Source organism: Equus asinus, chromosome 5, assembly GCF_041296235.1.
Source record: "Equus asinus isolate D_3611 breed Donkey chromosome 5, EquAss-T2T_v2, whole genome shotgun sequence".
Classification (NCBI taxonomy): Eukaryota; Metazoa; Chordata; class Mammalia; order Perissodactyla; family Equidae; genus Equus; species Equus asinus.
Genome location: NC_091794.1, coordinates 27,977,481 through 28,001,165, shown reverse-complemented (window position 1 = coordinate 28,001,165; position 23,685 = coordinate 27,977,481). Strand labels below are relative to the sequence as shown.

At 36.2% G+C, this 23,685-nt stretch overlaps 1 protein-coding gene across 1 annotated transcript; it reads right to left on the bottom strand.

The window, feature by feature from the left end:
• PPP1R2 (protein phosphatase 1 regulatory inhibitor subunit 2) lies at positions 1-23,015 on the bottom strand. The gene is made up of 6 exons (XM_014860139.3): positions 22,406-23,015; positions 12,208-12,315; positions 9,947-10,024; positions 9,339-9,433; positions 4,415-4,582; positions 1-2,429 (listed from the first exon to the last, which is right to left on the bottom strand). The coding sequence occupies exons 1-6, from the start codon at positions 22,525-22,527 to the stop codon at positions 2,383-2,385; spliced, it is 618 nt and encodes a 205-aa protein (XP_014715625.1). The 5' UTR covers positions 22,528-23,015; the 3' UTR covers positions 1-2,382.
• Positions 23,016-23,685: the final 670 nt, after the last annotated feature.

Sequence of the window (23,685 nt, the reverse complement as noted above, 5' to 3'; positions counted from 1 at the left end):
TTGTCAGATTACTGTATTTTATTATGACATGTTTAGTGTACTAATTTAAAGGGAAAAAATGTAAACAAAATGAAAGTCTAGGGAAAATGGCACTTTGCTTTAATCTTCAATTTAAAGTTATTCTTAACAATCCATTTATACCATTATATGTCTTGGATTTTAAAGAGCATCACTGCTGAATTTCAGACTGAAAAATAAATAAACAGAAAAGATGACACCAAAATTGTTAAGCAGAGGAAGTGATATTGATTAAAAAGTTGAATGTAAAATCTACCTTGGCTAGAACTGAACATTGACAGATAACTTTCTCCAAAGGAAAACCTAACTTGAATCCTAAAAGTTCATTTTTTGCATAATCCAATACCATGTCAACTAGGAACTCATGACTTGATGAAAACAGTTATACTCAGTTACATTTGACCACCTAAAATCCTGCTGAACATGCTATTGTCCTGTCCTACTCCTCTGAGATAACTATCTAGAACTTCCTGAAACCAGAAATGAGTTTGCCTGTGACTTAAGTTTCATGAAAACACCAAAATAATCAGTTGTTAAAGGTCTCACCTTTTCTTCACTGTGCAGCAGCTATTGCTACAAATAGAGAGTACGTGGATACTTTCTAAGAACTCAAAATGAGAAAACCAAGAGTTCTGTGTGCACGAACATATGTACACAGCATATGCATAAGCTTAAATCCCCCAAAACAGGTTTAAACAGATAAGAATATCTCAACATTCTAAATTCAGAAAGCAGAGATAAACACTGTTTTATTTATAAATCAGCAGTATTACTAGCTAATATGTTTTAGTTGGAATAGCATACCTGCAGTTCAGAAGTACTTTGATTGGATCCCATTAAAAAAAAAAAAAGACATTCAAAATAATAAAAACATTTGTCTAACACCAAAGAATTCTCCCACTTTTTATTTTGACATACTGATATTTCCAGAAACTTGCAAGTGGAAGGTAAGCTGTTCACTAAAAGCCATTTCATATATACAACATACAGAAATTATTTAGAAAGTCTGTTCAAATAATGGATTCTTCTGATACTAACAAAAAATTAAGATTCAAATAACTGACTAGAAATGAAACCATCACTAAACCAAGATACACAGGACCTGCACTTCAATTCAGAAAAAAAATTCAAATCTTACTGTACTAGAAGAATAAAGTACATTTGTCATAGTATACATTATCATATTCCTTAAAGTAGGGACTATTTAAAGTTTTTAAATTAAAAAGTGTTCAGGTTAACTTCTGTCTATACATTCAGGAGCTATCATCATATCACTGGTTACACACAGTTCTCTCATCATGCAAAAAAACCTGTTAGTTGTTTTCTAGGGTCTAATTAAGTCAAACAATAAACTAATAACAGCAATTTAATAAGCAAGCTGTAAATCAGAGAGGTGTAGAAATTCTGCAGTTGAATTATATTTCCTGTCTATAGTACTGCTACTATTCAATCCATTTTCTCCCTGTATTAGAAGAGCTAACAGGCATTGATAGTCAAAACAAGATTTTCATTGTTGCAGCAAATGACAGAATATGTGAGAGAAGGAAGAGTGCCCAATGTCAGGACGATCTTTATGATCCTTAAAAAGGATTGTGTGCGTATGTGTGGAAAGGAGTAAGAAACAAAGGCAGGAGGTTAAAAAAGGTAAATAAAGGGAATGGTGAAACTATATTAGAATTATATTTTAAAAACTGATCTGAAGTCTGCCCATTGAGTGTACAAAGAAAAGTCAGAGCAGACGTTGGTGTAAGTTTAACCTGATAATTTGTGAAAAAAGCTAGTTTTGATGAGAAAAAGTTCAATCCTTTCCTTGTAAACATAAAGAAACTCAACAGGAATTTTAAAGGTAGGAGGTCACAAAATGCAACAGTAACTCTTATAATCCTTTTCAACTAAACAGACAAATCAAGTTGAAGACGTGTGTTAAAATACTTTTCAGACTGAATATTTATCAGTCTATATTATGTTGTTCCAATTGGATTTTGATTAAAAAAAAACTTTTTATAAGAGCTATCATATCTAGAAGTGAAGAAAATAAATTAGATACCCCTCCCGCCCCAAAGGTACTGTTTAACCTCTAAAGCATAAAAAGCTATATAATATACAAATTAACCAGTGTTCTTACAAAAGTAATGCAGTTTTGGACTGATGGCATTATGCTGTATCTGTGGTGAAGTACTAGGCACGAGAATATATGTATCAATTAGGAATTTTCAGTCTAATTAGTCTCTAAAGTTATTTAATTCTTGGCAATATATAATAACTGGTATGCATTTGGTACTTGAGTCGAATTGTAGAGAACAAGCAGTATAGTATAGTAACAGGGTTTTGTATTTGACAGTTACAGTGTTGGACAAATCTCTTCTATGAACTCTGTGATGTGTCTTGCAGTTGGTCACTTATAGTAGATCCTGCAAAGATAAAACAAAAAAAGTCAACATAATTTGTTTGTTGTGTATTGCCAACCTTGGGACTACCTGCGCTGAAGTTCCCTTTCAGGAGCATGGATGATAAACAAATATAGAGAACAAATAAGGTATATTACATGCAGGCTAATGAGTCTGAGAGAAAGAAAATCTGTATACTCCCTAAATACTCTGAAGAGCGGAACAGGAGTGTCTACTTGGTGACAGGACAAATCAGATTTAACATTTCTGTGAATAAATCACAGGTGAATAGCTAAGAGTTTATTACAACTCAAACATCCAGAGCTATAAAAAGATCTGCATTTATGATCTCAAAACAGTAAAATATTTTCTCAGAGTCTAAACATGACACTTTTTTAAAAACTGAAATAAAACTGGTGGGGACGGGCAAGGCTGCGGGGGGAGAGGGAGAATGAAAATGCTCAAAGAGTAATGGGTTCCATAGAACCTGGAGATTTTAAAAGCTGGTAAAGAATTTTTTAAGGGCCCAAAAAGGGTAGAGGATAAATAAGAAACTTTCTTCCTTATGTGTTACTATGTAGTCTTTCCTATCTTTGTGGACTTTATGAAGCTAAGTAGGATATACTCCTATGTAAGGAGTACTTCATTTCCACTGAAGAAAAATCAGGCACTAAGCTAACACAAATTTTAATCATTTGCTATTACATTTAAATGAAAAAATATATTTATGTACTAAGTGTATGAAATCTAATGTCTTACAAGCAGAGAGAGAAAAAAGGCCAGAGTTATTTTTCAAAAGCTGTGGCTTATAAAAGAACGCCCTTTAATCTCTGGCACAGTGGTGCTGGTGCAGATTTCAGTGGCAAATGAGGGGTATTCTCAGTGCTTTGCCAGAGTCACTAAGAAATGACACTGAAAGTCTGAGCAGAAATTGATGAAAAGTTATAACCAAAGAAACATTCACTTTGAATACATCAAAAGAAATCACCAAGACCTAGGTCAATGGGAAACCAAAGACCAATTAGGAGACAGGTCATCTAAAAACAGATAATAAATTGAAGAAGAAGAAGAGAGAGACATATAACAATTACTCAAAATCAAGTTTGTTCAAGTTAAATATAAGCTAAATGACTATGGTGTATTAAACAGAAATGAAATGATGTAAGGAACAAACTGAAAGGCTGAAAGCAAAATATGGAATAACAAAAAAAGCTGTAATCCTGAGACACAGTCATCAGGTTCTATCATAGAATTACTCATATTTCATATATGCTCATCAAAACAATAATATAATAATTATTTACTTTCCTAAGACTTAACCATCCAAGGCACAACAAATAAGTTACATCTCAACTGAAAAGCCTAAGTTTGCAAATACAAAGAGTAGGTAAACAGGCATGAAATCTCCATTAATGGTGTAGAATATTCACCTTCTGAATACCAGAATAACAGTTTATTAAAAATAAACAAATAAAAGCTGTGTCCTAGGACTGATCAAGAAGAGTTAGTAGGCTGCAGGGGCTGGTTGTTCAAGACAGAAAACAAAACCAAAAATCAGCCAATAACTTAATCCAATAGTCAAAAGAATCAACATTGGAAAGATAAGACATATTTTGTAGCTGAAGGGATATTAAAACAAATCTTCCATGACAAAAGTGTTTCTTTAAAACAGTTTAAACCTTAATTTAGATTATGACAGATAAAATATGATCTGAAACATTAAAAACAAAATATAGCTCAACACGAAGACAAACAGCATTGCTTAGAGGCAAGTAAACCAAAAAAAAAAAACACCAGCTGTATAACATAACAGATGGTCTTTAAATCACTCTGGGCGTGAAAACCTTATTATTTTGAAACTGGCCACAAGGGTTGAAATTTTAGAAACTTTGACATAATAAGTGAATCTCAGCAAAATTTTCTGAGGTTCTTCATAAGTTTAAAATAAAGTATATTATGTAGGCACAAAGGATCACAAGAGTCTCAGTGATATTTTCAAAACATCTAACCTTCATTTGATGCTTCCATATTCACACTTTCTCCAGTTGCAGTCTCTGACATTTCTTCATCTTCCTCATCCTCATGGAGGTCTTTTGAAATTAATTGTCTGGCTAATTTAATATTCAGTCCTTCATTGTAGTGAAGCTTCCTTTTCATTTCAAACTGTCGCTTTTTTTCTACAAGATACAAAAAATAGGCTTAGGAAATCTTTAGCTTAAGGACTGGCAAACTACAGCCCACGTTTGGTAAGTAAAGTATTACTGGAACACAGTCATGCTCATTCATGTTTGTAATGCTTAAGCCTACTTTTGTGCTCAATGGCAGAGCTGAGTAGCAGCAATAGAGATCACTAGGCCCAGAAAACCTAAAATATTTACTATCTGGTCCTTTACAGAAAGTTTGCCAACCTCTGCTAGTTCATCTTTTTTATTTTTTTACGTTTTTTTATTTTTAAGATTTCATTTTTCCTTTTTCTCCCCAAAGCCCCCGGTACATAGTTGTGTATTTTTAGTTGTGGGTCCTTCTAGTTGTGGCATGTGGGATGTCGCCTCAGCATGGCTTGATGAGCGGTGCTATGTCTGCGCCCAGGATTCGAACTGGTGAAACCCTGGGCCACAAGGCAGCGCGTGTGAACTTAACCACTCAGCCATGAGGCCAGCCATTTTTTAAATTTTTTTATTTTTTGAGGAAGATTAGCCCTGAGCTAACATCCACTGCCAATCCTTCTTTTTTTTATTATTATTATTTTTTTTTGCTGAGGGAGAATGGCCCTGAGCTAACATCCGTGCCCATCTTCCTCTACTTTATATGTGGGACGCCTGCCACAGCGTGGCTTGACAAGCGGTGCGTATGTCTGTACCCGGGATCTGAACCAGTGAATCCTGGCCCGCCAAAGCAGAATGTGTGAACTTCACTACTGCACCACTGGGCTGGCCCCCCTCAAGTATATCTTAAAGGGAGACTAGAAATAAAAGCCATTAGTAGTTATACTTGGGAAGAAAATTTAAAGATACAGGAAAATTATATATATATATACATATAAAATGTACAAACATACATAATGTACAAAGCCTGCATGCATATACACACACAGAGAAAATAAGACTCAACAATTAACAGTGGTGAATTCTGGGTCAAGGAAGGACGGGGTAATTTTAATAGTTTCAAGTTTTCTATTTTTACTAATAAAGAAAAATTCCACTAAAAATTCTTATTATCCATTAAGAAATTGCCACAATTTAAAACATTGCTGGCTAAAAACATAACCTCATTCCCAGAATAATTTTAAGAAAAACCTGTTATAAGGAATAGTGAAGTGATTCTAGACTACTCTTTCATTTATAGTCTTCACCATAGAAACATAAAACGAGTAGCAAATCAATATAACTGATATTTTATTAATAGCTCTTTAACGATCAACCATTTAAAATTTCTTAGACCAGTAAATTAAAAAACAAAAAAGCAGGCTGATGTAAAATTGCCAACTGTTTGCCAAACAAGAGCATTTAAACTCAGTCACCATAGTTTTATTATGATACTCATAAAAATATATATATTTTTTGAGGAAGATTAGCCCTAAGCTAACATCTGCTGCCAATCCTCCTCTTTTTTGCTGAGGAAAATTGGCCCTGAACTAACATCCATGCCAATCATCCTCTATTTTTAGTATGTGGGCTGCCCCACAGCATGGCCACTAACAGAGCAGTGTAGGTTTACACCTGGTAACCGAAGTGGAGCACACTGAACTTAACTACCTGGCCACCAGAGCTGTCCCACAAGTTTATTAGTTTTTGCCTCACATATTTTGAAGCTTTGTTATTAGGTGCATAAATGTTTAGGATTATTATATCCTCTTGATGAATTGACTTATCATTATGAAATGATCTTTTTCCATGGTATCATATTTGCTCTGAAATCTATTGTCTGAAATTATTATAGCTACCCCAGCTTTCTTTTCTTTTTTTTTTTGAGGAAGATCAGCCCTGAGCTAACATCTGCTGCCAATCCTCCTCTTTTTTGCTAAGCAAGACTGGTCCTGAGCTAACATCCGTGCCCATCTTCCTCTACTCTATACGTGGGACGCCTACCACAGCATGTCTTGCCAAGCAGTGCCATGTCCACACCTGGGATCCAAACAGGCGAACCCCAGGCCGCCGAAGCAGAACATGCAAACTTCACCACTGCGCCACTGGGCAGGCCCCCATAAAAATATTTTAATGCCAAAAAGGCATAAAGAAATCTCTCAAAATAAGGGTATCAAAGTACTTTCTCAACGTCCTCTAATTCCAAGTTTTTATCATCATCTATACTTATTTGTTTTAAAAACACGCATTTACAGTTCATGTCACTACTGATCACTTTTCAGCCTCTATTTGGGTTGAGAGAAGGGAAGTTCTGAGACCAACATCCATATCATCGTCCCATAAACATTTGTTTCAAACTACCAAGATCTTGCCAGGCATCTTTCTGCTTCTCTACCTATAAATTACTTTGGTGCTTTGTTTCACAATTTGTGAGCACCATATTGTAGAGGAAGTAAAATCAAAAAAGAGACCAATAAAAAGACCAAATCCTCTTGACTAAATTTTTAGTGATGCCTTTCAAGTATTCAGATGATGTAAAAGCCAATACTAAAAAACAAACAAAAAAATGGTTCTAACTGGCTCTAATACCAGATAAATTTACTAAAAAGGCTAATGCCTTTTTTTCATTACAAAGTAACACACATTCATGGCAGAAATTAAAAAAAAAAAAGTGACTCAATTTTCTCACTCAAGACATTACCATTAACATTTTATAACTTTAGATTTTTTCTAAAAATGAACCATATATTGTTGTATATGCTGTTTTTTCAATTACTATATAGTTAGGATGACCACATGTCCCAGTTTGCCCAGGGAAGTCTCAATTTATGCCTATTGTCTGATGGGACTATTTATAATAGTGACTCTTTAAGTTTAGACAATAAAGTATATGAAAATATAGTAAAATTCTGCGATGTACATAGCAGACTTTTATAGCTTTTAAATAGTTACAAGTATATTTTTTTAAAGATTTTTCTTTTTAATTTTTCCTTTTTCTCCCCAAAGCCCCCTGGTACAGAGTTGTATATTTTCACTTGTGGGTCCTTCTAGTTGTGGCATGTGGGATGCCGCCTCAGCATGACCTGATGAGTGGTGCCATGTCCTCGCCCAGGATCTGAATCGCTGAAACCCTGGGCCACCGAAGTGGAATGCACGAACCTAACCACTCGGCCATGGGGCCGGCCCCCATACCAATTATTTTAAGCTACTAAAAGTTAATTCTTACTGAGCACTTACAATATGCCAGAAGCAGTGTTAACTGCTTTAAATTCTTTATCTCATTTAACACTCACCAATTTTTATAGCTACCAATTTATAGAAATGAGGAAACTGAGGCTCAGAGAAATTAAGCAAATAAGACAAGTGACACCTAAGACAAACTTAGATCTGACCAACTCCATAGCCAAATTCTTAATTATCATGCTATCAGTTACAAGATAATTTTTTCTAAGAATTTCTGTCAATAAACAAAGATTTTCAAACATGCAATTTATTTAAAAGCAATAAACACCTAGATGCATCAATACCTCTACTAGTGGGAACCCAATTTGTACAATTGTAACTGGTCAAATAGTTCCCCCTGCTGGCTAATTCATGGAACTACAACTTTAGGAAAAACCCCCTAATAAAAACTGACAATACAAGTTAATAATAAATTCCTTGTTCTCAATAGATCTTGTTTTTAAAGAATAATGAAAACTAGCTCCAGAAACAATTTCTATTTGAAAGTCTTTTCAAGGGCCTTTTGGGATATGTTTTTGGGAAATAAGTCAGGAAGTCACTGAGGGTAGAAGAGATAATAATACAACTTGAGATTATGCTATATGTAAAACTGCTCTGTTCTACATCAATTAAGCTCAGACTATCATAGTTGTTGAATAAGCTATATTCTGAAGATCACAGGAAGGAACAGCAAATTATACCTCAGCAGCTACACATGACAAAGATCCTGACAGTTAACTAGCAAATGTTTGGAATCTTAGCTCTAAAGTTTCTCAACTTCTTTACAGTACAGGTAGTCATGCATTTCAAGGTTTCAACTATACTGCTACTCTCTTCTTTTTTATGAAGGTATGGTTTGTTTTTGTTTTGCCTTGTTCTCTATATATTGGCTTGGTTTTTCCTTTTAAAAATAGTTGAAAATAAACCATATAAACAATTTTTAATTCTTGAGAAGACTACACATTCACATGGTTCAAAAAGTATAAATAGCAACATGGTAGAATATCTTCCTTCTCTCCTTCCCTCAACAGATAGCCACTGTTACTTGTGCAAGCAGAAGCCATGGGCAGGTAGTAATCCTGTACTGTGTATGGGCTACAGGAGCCTCTTCCAGCCCCGTGGAGAGGGTTGTCTTTATCTCCCCTTTCTAGGACACTATTGTTCTTTTTGTTTGATGGGACCTAATAAAAATTTTCACTCTACATGTGACCATCTTGGTTCATGTGGTAAGTTTCATCACTGTTTTAAGACACAAGCAATTGGGAAATTAGTTCTTACTGCTATCCACTTGAAGACCATCCACACACTCAATGACTCTAAAACCATTAATTTAATAAGTATTTCCTGAGCATTTACGCTTTATCAGGCACTGAAAAAGTACAAAGAAAGGAACACTTATAATTACTTTAAAAAGGTAATATTTTCCCAAATTCTTGAAATCAAGGGGAAAAAAGCTGTTATACAACAAATCCACACAAGTAGAATCTGAATTATAAATATCAAGCTCCCTAATCTCCCACCATCCACTTCCCAAAAAGGAAAATCATTTGACAATCTCCCAAATACTGGATTTACTTTAGCAAAAATTACTAGCATAATGCTGAAAGCAGTAAAAGAAAGAAACTACCTTGTTCTTCAGGTGAGAGGTCACTATCCTCATCTCCACTGCTTTCTTGTTCATGAAGCCGACACTTTGGCTCCGAGCCTTCAGCAGCAGCTAATCTGTACAAGAATCATTTACAAATCAACATGGTGATACTGTCATATTAGTTGAGTGTCTTTTTCAAGTTTTGAGTCTCATAAAAACATCTAAAGATCAAAATATGCTAGCTATAATCTGATGAGGAAAATAAAAAGCAAAAGAATGAGAATGGGTGTAGAAACCAATAAACAATAAGAAGAGTGGAGGGTGACAAATCAATGAAGAGTAAAGGAATAGAGTTTTACAAATTCACTTATTTTTGCCTTTCTCATTTCATCTTTAAAACCCAGGTGGCAGGATATTTTTTTTAAAAAAAAGAGAAAACACAGGGAATTGACACAGGGAATCCGGTGCACCAGGCTCTGGCACTCTAACCTTTCTGTCACTTGCATCTAGAAACAAGACTATAAAAAATCCAGATAAACTTAGCATGTATTTTTTATTTACACTTGTATGAGTGAAGTAAAACATCTTTAAGTTTGCACAATTAAAAACAGCATAAGTGAAAATGCTTTATTGTCATCAGTACTTACTTCTTAGCTAAGATATCTGGGGTCAGGGCTTCAGTGGTTTCTGAATCACTCAATGCATCTTCATCATCACCGACCATACTGAGATGACATGCACATTATAATTAATACCTGAACTACAATTTTTCAAGCAGAAAAACAAAGTAGAGAAACATAATTCTACTGACTTAGTTAAAATATCAACATATTTATAGCTCTGTTGTCATCTTTGAAGTTTAATTTTAAATAGTTTCTACTTAAGGCAAATATTTAAAAGCATAGCACAAATCAAGAAAAGGCTTCAAATGATTTAAAAAACCACTACTGCAACCATGAAAATAAATATTGAAAACTTGAATCATCTGAAAAAAATTGAAATACTTCAATTATTCCATCCAGTGGGAGGGAAAAACAACGCAAATCCCCCCCCCGCCACGGTCTGGTTTTAGATAACGTATTTGTACATCAACCTGAAGACAGAGACAAATGATCTACGCAGACATAAGGTTAGGTAAAACAATAAATTTGATCCTAAAAACCTAATTTAAGAAGTTTAAAAGCTATTTAGCTTACCCAATCTACCCCCTAATGAAAATTTGCTCCCCACTTAATTGCAAAGTTGGGCATCTTTAATTCTCAAGCCACTGAAAGGTGTATAAAGCAGAACTGAGTTATATATAAAAAAATTGCTTTTTTATACCTTTACTAGTTAGTTAAGGAGACAAGTTAAATAAGTGCTATAGTTTAAATGATGCTCTTTTTTTCCAAGGGTTGAAATAAACTCACGTACGTTACTGGATATGATTAAGCAGAGGAGGATAAAATAATCTGTCAATTTGTAGAATTGTTCCATAGAAAATTCTAGGTTATGTTATAAAATTAACAGATGAATTATTTTTATGGGTTTGTGTGTCTATATTAGAGTGAGATTCTTACGTAGGATAACGTATTTCTATAAAAAGTATCATCTTCTGTTAAATAAAAGTCTTCAAAGAAGAAAAAAAGAACAGAAAATCCCATGAAAGGAATTGATAAAACTGAGCACTAAATTGATAAAAGCTGAACATTTATATCTGTACATACATACAGCCTCGATTGCTTAGGGATCAAATAACTTTAGCGACTCTCAGAGGAAGGATATGGGTAATGTGAAAAAGAGAAAAAAAGCAGTATCAAATATCTATCATTCAGATTTATAATACTTTAAACAATCTAAAAATAACGGCTACAGCTATTTCTTTAAACCATGACTGATTTTAATTCTTCTAGGATAGTTATCTCCAACCAACAGAGATCAGTAAGGGATGTCTACTACCTTTACAGAAAAAGAAGAAAGCCCTGACTTTGGCTTCTGGTACAATAAAAGTTTTAAGATATGTTTTAAACTATATGCTTATAACTAGGAGAAAAATAAGGATTTAAAGTTTTCATAAATGATAGGTTTATTCCTTCTCTCAAGCTTTATTAATATTCAGTTTCAGTATCTGTATCTATTTCACTATTTCTTTCTACCCTTGTCAGAATCTTTGTGTTTATTCTTGTTTTTACTACTACCAAGTTATCTCAACTTATATTCCAAAGTTTTCATCCACTGACTTAAAACAAAGAATTTCATAACTCTATTTTAATAGTAACTTCTGCATTTATGTTGTCTTACTTCAATGACAAAATATTTCAGTCCTGGAAATCTTTATTTTTTTCCATACAAGTTAGGGTATAGGGTAATACTAATTACTGCCACATGCTGTCACTTTACAGTTCAGTAAAAACATTCTAGAAGACTCAAAACTGCCAATCACAATGCAACTATCTGAACTACAACATTGTGTAAGTTAAAAAATAAAGACACAGTAGTAATGATCACTTGTCATTGAATGGGTTAAAAAAGAGTTACCATTTGTGAAGTTATCCTTTTCTGCAAAACACCGAGTAAGCTTCTGGTTCCTACTTAGGAAGCAAACAAGCCCATCTTCATCTTCCTTTTTATAAATAGATTATTTTAAGGAAGGCAAAAGTCACTAACCTGTGTGCATCATTAGCAGTTAGGGACCACTGAGGTACAACAAATAAACATTTACTACTACAATTATAATGTACGAAGTGGATTCTATAATTTTAAAGTTACATAATACTTATACTATTACATAAAAATATGCAGTTGGGTTAGTAATTAGTGTTCCAGTAACAAATGTAAAAACAAACAAATTCAAATTGGCTGTTATCCAGAAACGCATATTAAAGGCAAAAGGGAACAAGTCAGAAAAGGAATGATGTCTACACATTACCTATGGTAAGGAGTGCTGGGTTCATCTATTTTCATTAAACCATAGTCTTTGTCTGCTGGATGATATGTTGCCAGGATGTTCATCTCATCCCACTTCTGGGATTTTTTACTAAAATTAAAATGAAAAAGAATTTTCCTCCATCAGAGCAGTAAAAGATAAAAAATGTGCACATACAAAAATCACAAATAGCCAAATCCCACGTATCAATTTCTATTTGACTGCTAACTTCTATTTTTACATCTGCTTTCTTAAAATAGAAATTGACTAGGGAAAAAGCCATAAATAATTACAATAAAATGTCAGTAAATATTTTATAGATTACTTAGTGCCTACATATTAAAAACACATTATTCAGAATCTTTACCAGGCATTCAAAAACACTACATTATGACATGCTTAGTTTTCATTTGACCTATAGAACTAAAAACAGCAAAAACTGAAATTTACACATTGTCTGATCTCAGTAGTTAAGGATTTTTGATTTATTATATATTAGTGACAGTTTGATAAAAAACATAAGAGGAATATTTCTCTGACCTAATTTTTTCGGAGATATCCATAACAATTAAAAGAATCAGAACATAAAACTACAGAAAAAACTCCATTAAATTCAGATACTACTAAATAAAGATGCAGGTTGTAAATAAAATTATAGTTCAGTTTTTTTAAATTATAAAAATAAGAATTTGCTAAGAAATGATGTATCAATACAAATCATTTGGGATAAATCTACTAAGAGAAATAGAAATGCTTTGTGAACATCTGTTAATATCCATTCAAAAAATATTCCCACAACTACTAAGGTGCTCAATAATTAAATGCCTTAATTACAAATCCTTATCTAGCATTAAAAAGGACATCAAAGACCTCTCTGCCAGCCAACAATATATATACACAGTTTTTGGGTTGGTTATATACTCAAAAATAAAACTACTTTAGAAAGAATGCAGATTTTACAGATTCAAATCATCCTTTCTCCATGTGGTCCACATTGGTGAGGTTTTACTACAGATTTTTAAATTTTCCTAAATCTACCCAGATCCTGAAATGTTCCTGAAGAATGACATACTTAAATTTTACCATCATATTCCCTTCTCCACGCTCTGAGTCACCTTAAAAAATTGCATGTGCCCACTCTGGCAGGTGAGACTGACCTTACGTTCTTTTGCTTTCTACCCTAAAGGGCCCACAGTGTTCCTATTTCAGACTAAGCAATTTTTCTTCATATGTTTATTGTGGTAAAATATAAGTAACATAAAACTCACCATTTTAACCATTTTTTAAGTGTATAGTTCTGTGGCATTAAGTACATTCACATTGTTGTGCAACCATCACTATCATCCATCTTTAGAACTTTTTCATTGTTCCCAAGTGAAACTCTGTACCCCTTGAACACTAAACTTCCCATTCTCCCCTCATCCCAGGCCCTGGCAACCATCAAGCCATTTTCTGTCTTTAGGAATCTGACCACTCTAGGTACTCATGTAAATGGACCCATATAGTATTTGTCATTTTGTGACTGGCTTATTTCACTTACTGTCATCAAGGTTCATCTATGTTATGGCATATGTCAAAATTTCCTTCTTTTTTAAGGCTGAGCAATATTCCGTGGCAGACTAAGTACTTTTAACTACAACTTCCTTTCAAGCCTACTTACCCTTTGTTTTATCAAGAGGCAAAGACTGGCCTAGACATACTCCACAGGTGACTGAGACTACAACTCCCACTTTTCCCCCAAAACAGTCAGAAGCTGCCTAATGTTTCTTCACCATGAAATAGTCAAAATCTTAAAAGCTTATAAGCAGCTAAAAATTAAGACATATGGGTCATTAATTTTAGGCACAGAAACAAGATTTCTTGTTAAACTGCTTTTTTATTCATTTGGCATGGAACTCACCTGAATTTTCAACTAATCAAATTCAAATGTTGCCAGTATGAAAAAAAACAACATGATCAACTAGACCGGGTAAACAGACCTTGCTTTACAATACTGATTTCTTTAGATGCTTAGTTTCTGACAGTCTATCATAGCAATATTTGGTCTTGTGGCAGGGGGAAAAAACCACAACAAAACTGGGATAGATGTTTAAGGTTTAAGTTCCAGGCATCCTCCACTAGTCCTGTGACTACAGGCAAGTCAAACAAACATCCTCTCTTAGGTTATATTTAGTCTACGTGGAAATTATAATAAAATGGAGTTTTATGTGTTTTTTTGGTTTTTGCTGAGGAAGATTCGCCCTGAGCTAACATCTGTTGCTAATCTTCCTCATTTTCTATGTGAGCTGCTGCCACAGCAGGGTCACTTACAGACTAGTGGTGTAGGTCTGCGCCCAGGAACTGTACCTGGGCCACCAAAGTGGAGTGCCCTGAACTTAACCACTAGGCCGCCAGGGCTGGCCCAAAATGGAGTTTTAATAAGTGTCTTTCTAACGATACTGGGTTGTTGAAAGAATCAACTGAAATAATGTCCATGAAACCAAATCATAAAAGCACCATACAAATATAAGGAGTTTTTACGATTTTAAAATATAAAGTTTGGGGTTAAAAACCCTGAAATCAGATCTCACTCAGCACTGTAGAAAACAGCTTGAGATAAGGTATTCTGAAAAGATATTTAAATTGCTTTTCTACTGAATGCCTTTTACTTTTGTCCTGCAAGACTCAAAATTTAAATGATTTTGAAATATTTAGGATCTCCCATAGAATGAGTTTTCTAAAAAGCAATCAGTTGTCTATTTAACTAAGTTTCAGACATTTTATTTTGCTATAAATAGTCTGCCTTCTAAATTTGCAGAAATTCGTAGATAAGCGATTAAGTCTGTTCACGATCATATTCTATATAAGGAAACTCAGTGAAAAAGAGATACACCTCTAAAGATGTTAGATAGCAGAAATGATAAAGAAGCTTTCGATTAGAAGGTTAATGAAAGAAACATATACAAGTTTTAAGAGACATAGATTAATTTTATGAAGAAAGCAATTCAATTAATAAACGAAGGGAGATCCATAATACAGTAACTAAGTGTTCCCTCTTGAGAGACATGCCTCTGACATGACAGCCAGAGTTAAGACCAGGTCAGAAACAGAAAAGCAAAGGCAAAAGTTTCATAAAACCTATGTTAATACACAGTCCTATTAATATTTCCTATTAAAGATACTGTAAAATAAAACCAGCACATTTCTATTTATATAAAGTTCAAAAGCAGGCAAAACTAAAGTGTGTAGGGATGTATATTGAGGAGATTACCAGGAAAGTCAGGATAGTGGTTACATTGGGGGAAGAGGAGACTGGAAGGGCAGGACACATTTCTGAGGTGATGGAATACATTCTTTTTCTTCACCAGTATGGTAGTTACAAGACTGTTTCCTTTATAATAATTTCTTAAGCTTTAAAATTACATTTAATATACTTTTCTGTATGTGTATTACAATAAAATATTTAATTATTTAATTTAAAATATTTATTTTAAAGCACATATTAATGACCTGTTGGGTGGTTCCTAATCTCAAAATAAAACAAGTTATTTCCTAAATGATGTCAACAATATTGAATCAAAATGACAATTTATCATCATTATTGCTTAGGATACAAGACTGAAGACGGACCTTTGGACTTTAAGAGGTATCTCTAATGGTGGAACCCAAACACCCTTTAAATCTGTTTTGTGAGATAATGACAGAAGAAAAAGAACTGTACGATTCAAGCAGAAATATTTTCTTAAAATCCAGGATAAAGCTGAATAATTATAATTCCAGCACCCTAACCCATTAACAATTTTGATTTCTTCATATTCTTTCCACTCTGTATAATATATGTGAAAAAATACATAAGCTATTAGTATATATGAAACTACATATACTGTGTATATATAAAAAAACAGTATATACAGTATATAAAAAACACATACTGATATGGAAGCTATCAGTATATATATTTTATCATAATAAGCCACTCGTGTTTTCTACTCTTTACCTTTTTAACAACAGCATATTTAATAATGAACTAGTCACCTAATATTAGATATTTAGATTGAATCCGAGGTTTTCCTACTTAAAATAAGGCAGAAATGAACACATTTGTGCATATTCCAGTCAATGAGTTTTTAGACAGGCATATCCGGGTTAAAATTTGTCAAGAGCTTTAGAGTTCACTCCATGATGCCATATACCTTTTTTAAAAGAGACGACTATTTGTAATGTCCCTGGTAATTAACAAACTTTGCCAGGATTGGGTATTCGTGCGTGTTTTTTCCACCGAGCAGGTACAAATCGGTATTTAAACGATGTCTGGTGTTATTCCTTTGTTCATAATCTAATGAGTAATATAAAAAAGTGCTTGTTATTTTACTTTCCTTGTATGAATTATGTTTACATCTTTGCCTATCTATTGAAAGCTTCTTATAAATCTGAGTTTTTTTCATATAAATTTGAATTCTTTACATCTATATAAATGTCAAGAACTCACACAAATTTATAAGAGAAGGTTTAAACCACATTATATATAATCCAAAGGTATATATAAGATGTAAACCACATTACCTATAGCCCTAATTTTTCCTAGTTTGCCATTTAGTTTACTTTCCACTTTAAACAGAATTAAAGTTTTACATATTCAAAGCTTCACTCCACTTCAACACAATACTAAGAGAAAAAAGAATGCCTTATAATTATTCAGATCCAAAGAAGATAACAATATCTTGCAAAGACATGAATTTAAATAAGGGCATAAAACAACAGGTTTCAAAGAATGGTAGGAATTCTTAGGTGGAAAGTAGTGAAGTAGAAGAAACAGGTGGCAGAGGACGGTGAATATGGAAATTAGCATCTCTAAAGTTTTGGTAGAATGAACACTAGTTGTGGAGTAACAAAACCCAAGGAGTGAACTTCACTTTAATCCCAACATGATCACCAACTGTTCCTGCGACCTTCTTTGGGTCATTATCCCCACTTACAAAAAATAGGGGCACCACCACTTACCCTGCAGATCTGCTGTGAGGGTGAAAGCACCTGCTGTTTCCAGTTTCCCCTCCCCCTTGGGTGACTGGTTTTCCTGCAGCCTAAATCTAGTCCAGAAAAGTCACCACTTCTCACTTTCACTTGGATAGCTCATATGATACCATGTCGAAGACCTACTCGTACTTCTCGTTGCTTGTGACTTGCTCTTTGATAGTTTTAGCTGAGCTTGGAGTGGGAAGCAGGATTTCGCTTCAAGGTGTTAAACTTTAATTACACATTTCAAGAAATGGTTCTTTCTTCAAATGAAGATTCAGTTTATTGGGTGACAAAGTACAAGACTTTGAAGCTTGACACCATTACTGAAGGATTAGTAAGACTTAACAATAAAAGCAATTAGTAAATAAAAAGTCATTTTTGAAAACTTTACTCAGTGAGCCTTTGACTATATTCCATATCCTTTTATAGGTAGAAAAAGACAAAGTTGAAGCATGCTTATAAAAAATTATATTAAAGGAAATTAATTCAAGCACATTTTTTTCAAGCAGAATTTGCCCACATTACATAAGACTACTATAGAATCTGAATTGAACATAGTGACCCTAAAGCACATTGTGTAAAACCACCCACTGAAATGTGGGAAAAATGAGATTTCTGTATTTATTTCTACGAGAATAAGACTAACATTTGAGGGTGAGGTACTGGGTGAAACACTTTACATTTATTAACTAAAGGCACGGGTATAAATGAATAACTCACTGGAAGTCACAAAGCTAATAAGTAGCAGAAGAGATGTGAACCCAGGCAATTTGGCCCCCAATTAATCACTAACCTATAACACTTCTCATAAGGTAAGCTTTAGTGACACTTAATATCCTATTTTCAATGACTCCAAATGCATATTTTTCTCATTTTAATATCTCTGAAGACAGACTATATCTTAAAACGGATGGCATCTTACAATTGACAGTATTTTTTTCTTTCTTGGTGGTACATAAAATCATGGTACTTCTTAGAATCAATGATGTCTTGTTTTTGATGAAATGCACACACTTACTGGGTCTGTTAGGTTAGACGTTCACGAGCTTTGCACTATATTCAAGATATCCTGAAAGAATGAGACTTCCACAATCATAGGAGATAACAGCGTTTTAACTAGTTGAACTGTGTGTTGCAATGTACTGAGATTTATTCTATGCCTAATTATGTGGATTTACAGATTCCATCCAGTTTCAATTGAACTAACCCTCAAAAAAAGAGTACCTGACAAATGGACCAGAAGAAACCACTCACTGAAGATAATAGTACCAACGCAAAGTACAATGGGAACAATAAGAAAATAACAACACTGAGACATCCTCCCCATCAAAAAAGTTTTAACAACAGTATGAAAAAAATTCTAAGGCCTATTTGAAATATGGCATTATATAAACCTCATTTTTTTTTTTTTAAAGATTTTTTTTTTTTTCCTTTTTCTCCCCAAGCCCCCCAGTACATAGTTGTATATATTCTTCATTGTGGGTCCTTCTAGTTGTGGCATGTGGGACGCTGCCTCAGCGTGGTTTGATGAGCAGTGCCATGTCTGCGCCCAGGATTCGAACCAATGAAACACTGGGCCACCTGCAGCAGAGTGCGCGAACTTAACCACTCGGCCACGGGGCCAGCCCTATATAAACCTCATTTTAAGTGTATATTGAGCCTTGAGATGTTATCTAATGATAGTAGTATATGTATAAATTATAAACAAACATATTTGAATTTTTTCCTATAAAAAGCTTAGTGCCAGCCCCATGGCTGAGTGGTCAGGTTTGCCCGCTCTGCTTTGGTGGCCCAGGGTTTCACCGGTTCAGATCCTGGGCATGGACCTACCACCACTTCTCAAGCCATGCTGAGGCGGTGTCCCACATACCAGAACTAGAAGGATCTACAACTAGAATATACAACTATGTATTGGGGGGCTTTGGGGAGAAAAGAAAAAAAAAAAAGATTGGCAACAGATGTTAGCTCAGGGCCAATCTTAAAAAAAAAAAAAAAATTTAGAGACCACTGGAATATGACAACTCAACTTCTGGCCTTAAAAAGAAATCCCTTGGTAATATCTCTTTATGTTAAATAAAATGTTATGTTAAATAACATCCTCTCACAACTGATGGGGGGGGGTTTGCAGAAAAAGGAAACTACCACTGCATTTTACACAAAAAAGGCACCAATAAAAGGTATAGTTATTTGTGGATTCTGTATTTGCAAATTTGCCTCCTGCTAAAATTTACCTGTAAATCCAAAATCAACACTTGAGCTCTCTCGGTCTCCCCAGGCATGTGTAGAACAGGAAAAAATTTGAGTTGCTGGATGCACACATTCCCAGCCGAGGTTAAACAAGGGGAGACTCTACCTTCTTGTTTCAGCAATCATACCATAAACAAGTGTCCTTTTTGCAATCTATTTAGTACCATGGTTTTTGCGTTTGTGTGCTTTTTGTTGGTGAATTCGCTGTTTAACTGAGGGCAGTGCTGAAGTGCTGTCTAGTGATCCTAAGCAAAAGCAGGCTGTGATGTGCCTTATGGAGAAAATAGGTGTTAGATCAGTTTCATTCAGGCGTGAGTCACAGTGCTGTTGGCCACATGTTCCATGTTAATGAATCAACAATACAAATTAAATAAGGTGTCTTTAAACAGAAACAAATTTAAAAAGGCTATGTACTGATTGGTTGATCAAAGTGTTTTTACCAAAGGCTTGCAGGAACCTAACTCTGCACTTCCCCTAGGAGCAATGGTTCAGTATTCACTAATTCAGTGTTTGTGGTGACTACAGAACATAACCATAGAGAACAGTGACAACTGACTTAGATCCCTGGTCATTTTCACATTAATATGACGTTCTTTTGCCTTACGCTCTGTTCCAACATTTAAAGTTAAACCATTACACTTATTAGTTTCTGAATTTTAAATGCATTGTAATTGAAAGAGCTATTTTCAGCCTTTTATACAAAAGGGGGAATATTAGTTGTAATTAAATTAAACATTACAAAAAGTTTGTTTTAAATGTGTTCAACTATACTTTTATAGTTTCTGTTCAAAGAGGCTCTCATAAAGTCACTAATGTTGTTTGCATGAGCTGTTACATAAATAATAATCTATACTATATTACCAACAGAGTTAGTTTCTTTGCTGTACAATCATCTAACACTGATCATGAAAAAGCCCATCCTCTTTTACTACTGGGAAGCAAACACCATGAACCTCAATGAATTAGGGCTTGGTAGCTCTCTTTGAAGACAGGACTATAATCCTTTAATAGACCAGTCAATCAAAGTCACCCACCTTGCAAAAGGCCCCTTTTAAGTGAATCTTCCCTGCCAGCAGCTCCTACAGGTGGAGCCCTTTGTAGGTGAGTCAGTCTAGTATGGTGGCTTTCGAGGCAGAAAGACCCGTAGGGAAACCCCTGTCAATTATAGAGAGAGGCCAACCCATAGTGTGGGGCCCTGGGAAATTGCAGCAGATCAAAGTTGAGAATAAGTACAAGTTAAGGAAGCGGAGAAAGACATAAGAAAATAATAAGAACTTGGTAGCTAAACGAAAAGAAGCACACACTGGAGAATAGCTAAATAATATGAATGCCAGTGAGAACCATACTCCTGCTGCTGAATACCCTGAAGTTGACTAAGAGCCTTCTATGGTTTGTTTTCTTTTTGAACTATCTTGGTCTTCCTGTTATAGCTATATTCTGGTGAGATTCTGTTTTCTTAGTTCCATGAACTACAACCACTGCCCACCACCCTCTCAACCCCATATGAAGCATCTGACCCCAAAGAGAAGTTGGAAAACAGCATCTTAGAGAAGGTAAGAGTCAAGCATCCAAAAGAGAGTGGGCGTGGGGGAGCTGCTAGACAAACTAAGGTCCTTTCCAACTCCAACAAGCCATGACTCTAAGCTGTGATCCAACTCGTTTTCTTCAGGGTAACACAAATCCCCATAAATTTGCCACCACCAAGTAGTAGTTCCTTTTATAGTTCTAAAATGATCCTTTAAACAGGTGTGCCCTAGTTCCAACATTCTAAGTTTTCATAAACATCCTCATTTTTAGCTTTATGACTTTATAGATTCAATGATAACTTTTCTTAAGCCTTATTTCCAGAATGTAGGGTCCTTATATTTTCAGTATAACACCCAAGCTCCCTAGAACTTCTAACCCAATGGTATATTTTACACTATATACGTATACTGTATTGCAACTTTTTTTCACTGGGCATTGCACCTTGGATATCTTTGTGCATAAACACCTATCTCATTCTTTTTCAAGGGCTGGTATGTTGTTCTATTACACAAATGTACCATAATTAGTATTTCACCAGCCCTTATTAATGGACCGTGGGTTGTTTCCAACTATTTACTATTACACACAATTCTAGGGGTCAACATCTTTTTACATGTGTATCTGTGAGCATGCAAGAGCAGCTAAATTATCACTGGATCATTGTAAGTTGCTACTCTGATTTGTTCCGAGCTTTCATATGTCTTTCAAGAGGAACAAAGACGAGAAAGCACTCAAACTGTCGCTGCAGATGCAAAAATAATTAGCAATAAGCAGCTTTCCATTAAATATAGATCAAGGACTCGGAGAATTTTGGTTTCTCTCAGTGCAGAGAGAACGACAATCGAGGACCTAAGAAGAGCGTGGCATGATGCTTTTGATAATGTTCACATAAAAAGGAATGACTGCGAAAGAAGGGCAATTAGAAAAACGGAGAAAGTCTCTCTTCTTTGGAGGGGTCGCCCTAACGTGAGACTAGATCTTAAAGGATTCCCAAGCCAAGAAAATACACTTTAATTACTGAAGAATTTTTAAATAGCTCAGATACGAGGTTAAGAAATAAGAAAAGCTTAACAGGTGAAGCTTTGAAACTTCAATCTGATTCTTTAACGTTCCCAATTTCCGAAAGTTCAAAGGTCATGTTTAAATGTTTAAAAAATACTATATATGTGTATATATTAAAAAAAAAAAAAAAAGGAAAACACGATCAACGTCACAGCTCCTGCCTTCTTGACGATCGCTCCAGCCCCGGGCCCGGCCGGAGGAGGAGACCCGCGGCGCCGGAGCCGCACCCACAGCCGCCCCGCCCGCCCGGGGCCCGCGCCGGCTCGGGGTCGGGGCGGTAACGGCGGCGAGGGGAGGGCGAGGCCGCGGGCCGCGAAGGAGCGGCTTCCCAGACCGCCCCGGGGACCAGGGGCCGCCCCTCCGCTCTCACCTCAGCTCTTCGTCGACGCTCCTGCCGGGCTGCTCGGCCGAGGCCACCACCGAGGAAGTCGTGGAGCTCTTGTTCTTCAGGATCCCCTTGATGGGCCGGTGCGAGGCCGTCGAGGCCGCCATTGCCCGCCGCTCCGGCGGTCGGCTCAGCGTCGCTGTTTGGCGCCCGCCGGGTCCAGGAAGGAAAGGGCTGGGCGCGAGCAGACACTCGCCAAGCAGCCGCCGAGCCCGCTAGGGGCTAAAGCAGCCGCACCTGCTGTCGCGGAGACGGCTACCGGCGTCGCTGTCACGACACAATCACCCCGACGCTCTGGCGCCCGGCCGACGCCGCGCGGCTGGCGGCCCTGCGCCCGCCCTTGGCCACCGGCACTTTATCCGCGGCCACCCGAGAGAAGCCGGCCTAGCGCCCCAGCGCGGGAGCGACGCCGACGCCAAAGCCAAGCAGACCCGCCCTCTCGCGATATCTAGGGAGGGGCGGGGGCGGGGCGAGAACAAAGCCAACCTCCTCGCCCCGCCCCCTCCCGGCCCTCTCGGTGGACTCGCGCCTATCCCGGCTCGGCTCCAGGGAGCCCAGGAGCCGCTGCGGAGGAACTTGGGGACGTTCCTGGCTTGCCTGTGTAGAGTTGTACATCTCTCCAAGCACGCTCACTCCCACCGCTTTATGAGGTCCATATTGTTATTTCTGTATTTTATAGATCGGAAAACTGAGGCTCGAAGGTGCCATCATTCCCCAAAGACATTAGCTGACTTTCAGAGAAATGATGTCTATCTTCTCTTTCCTTTCAGTTAACCTGCATAAAAAGTTTAATTCTCTATAAAATCATGGAATATCAGCATTGTAATGGCCCTTGGAGACCTATTATGAAATCATAGAATATTGACTTTTATGACATCATAGAATATCAGTGTCGAAATAGTCTAACTTATTTTTACCGTTGGGGAAGCTGAAAGACAGAGAGGGGAAGTGACCTGACCACTACCGTCACATAGCCCGAAGTGGATGGACTATGTCCAAGTCTAGTGTTTCCCATTTTTACCACATTCTCCTCTCTGTTGGTAACCCTATGGAAGGTACTACTGGCAGAAGTTCCTAGAATTGTGGTTTATAATGTGTTCCTCCAAAAAATCTAGGGAATTCCCTGAAGGTAACCAGCTGTCCTACACTGGGTGAAATAGTCCAGAAGCCTTGGGGACTGTTTGGTCTTTCTTTGATGAGTCCCAAAGGAGAAAAACAAAAGCCCTCCGCCACACACCCTCCCCCAGTTATCCTCTCTGAGCGTG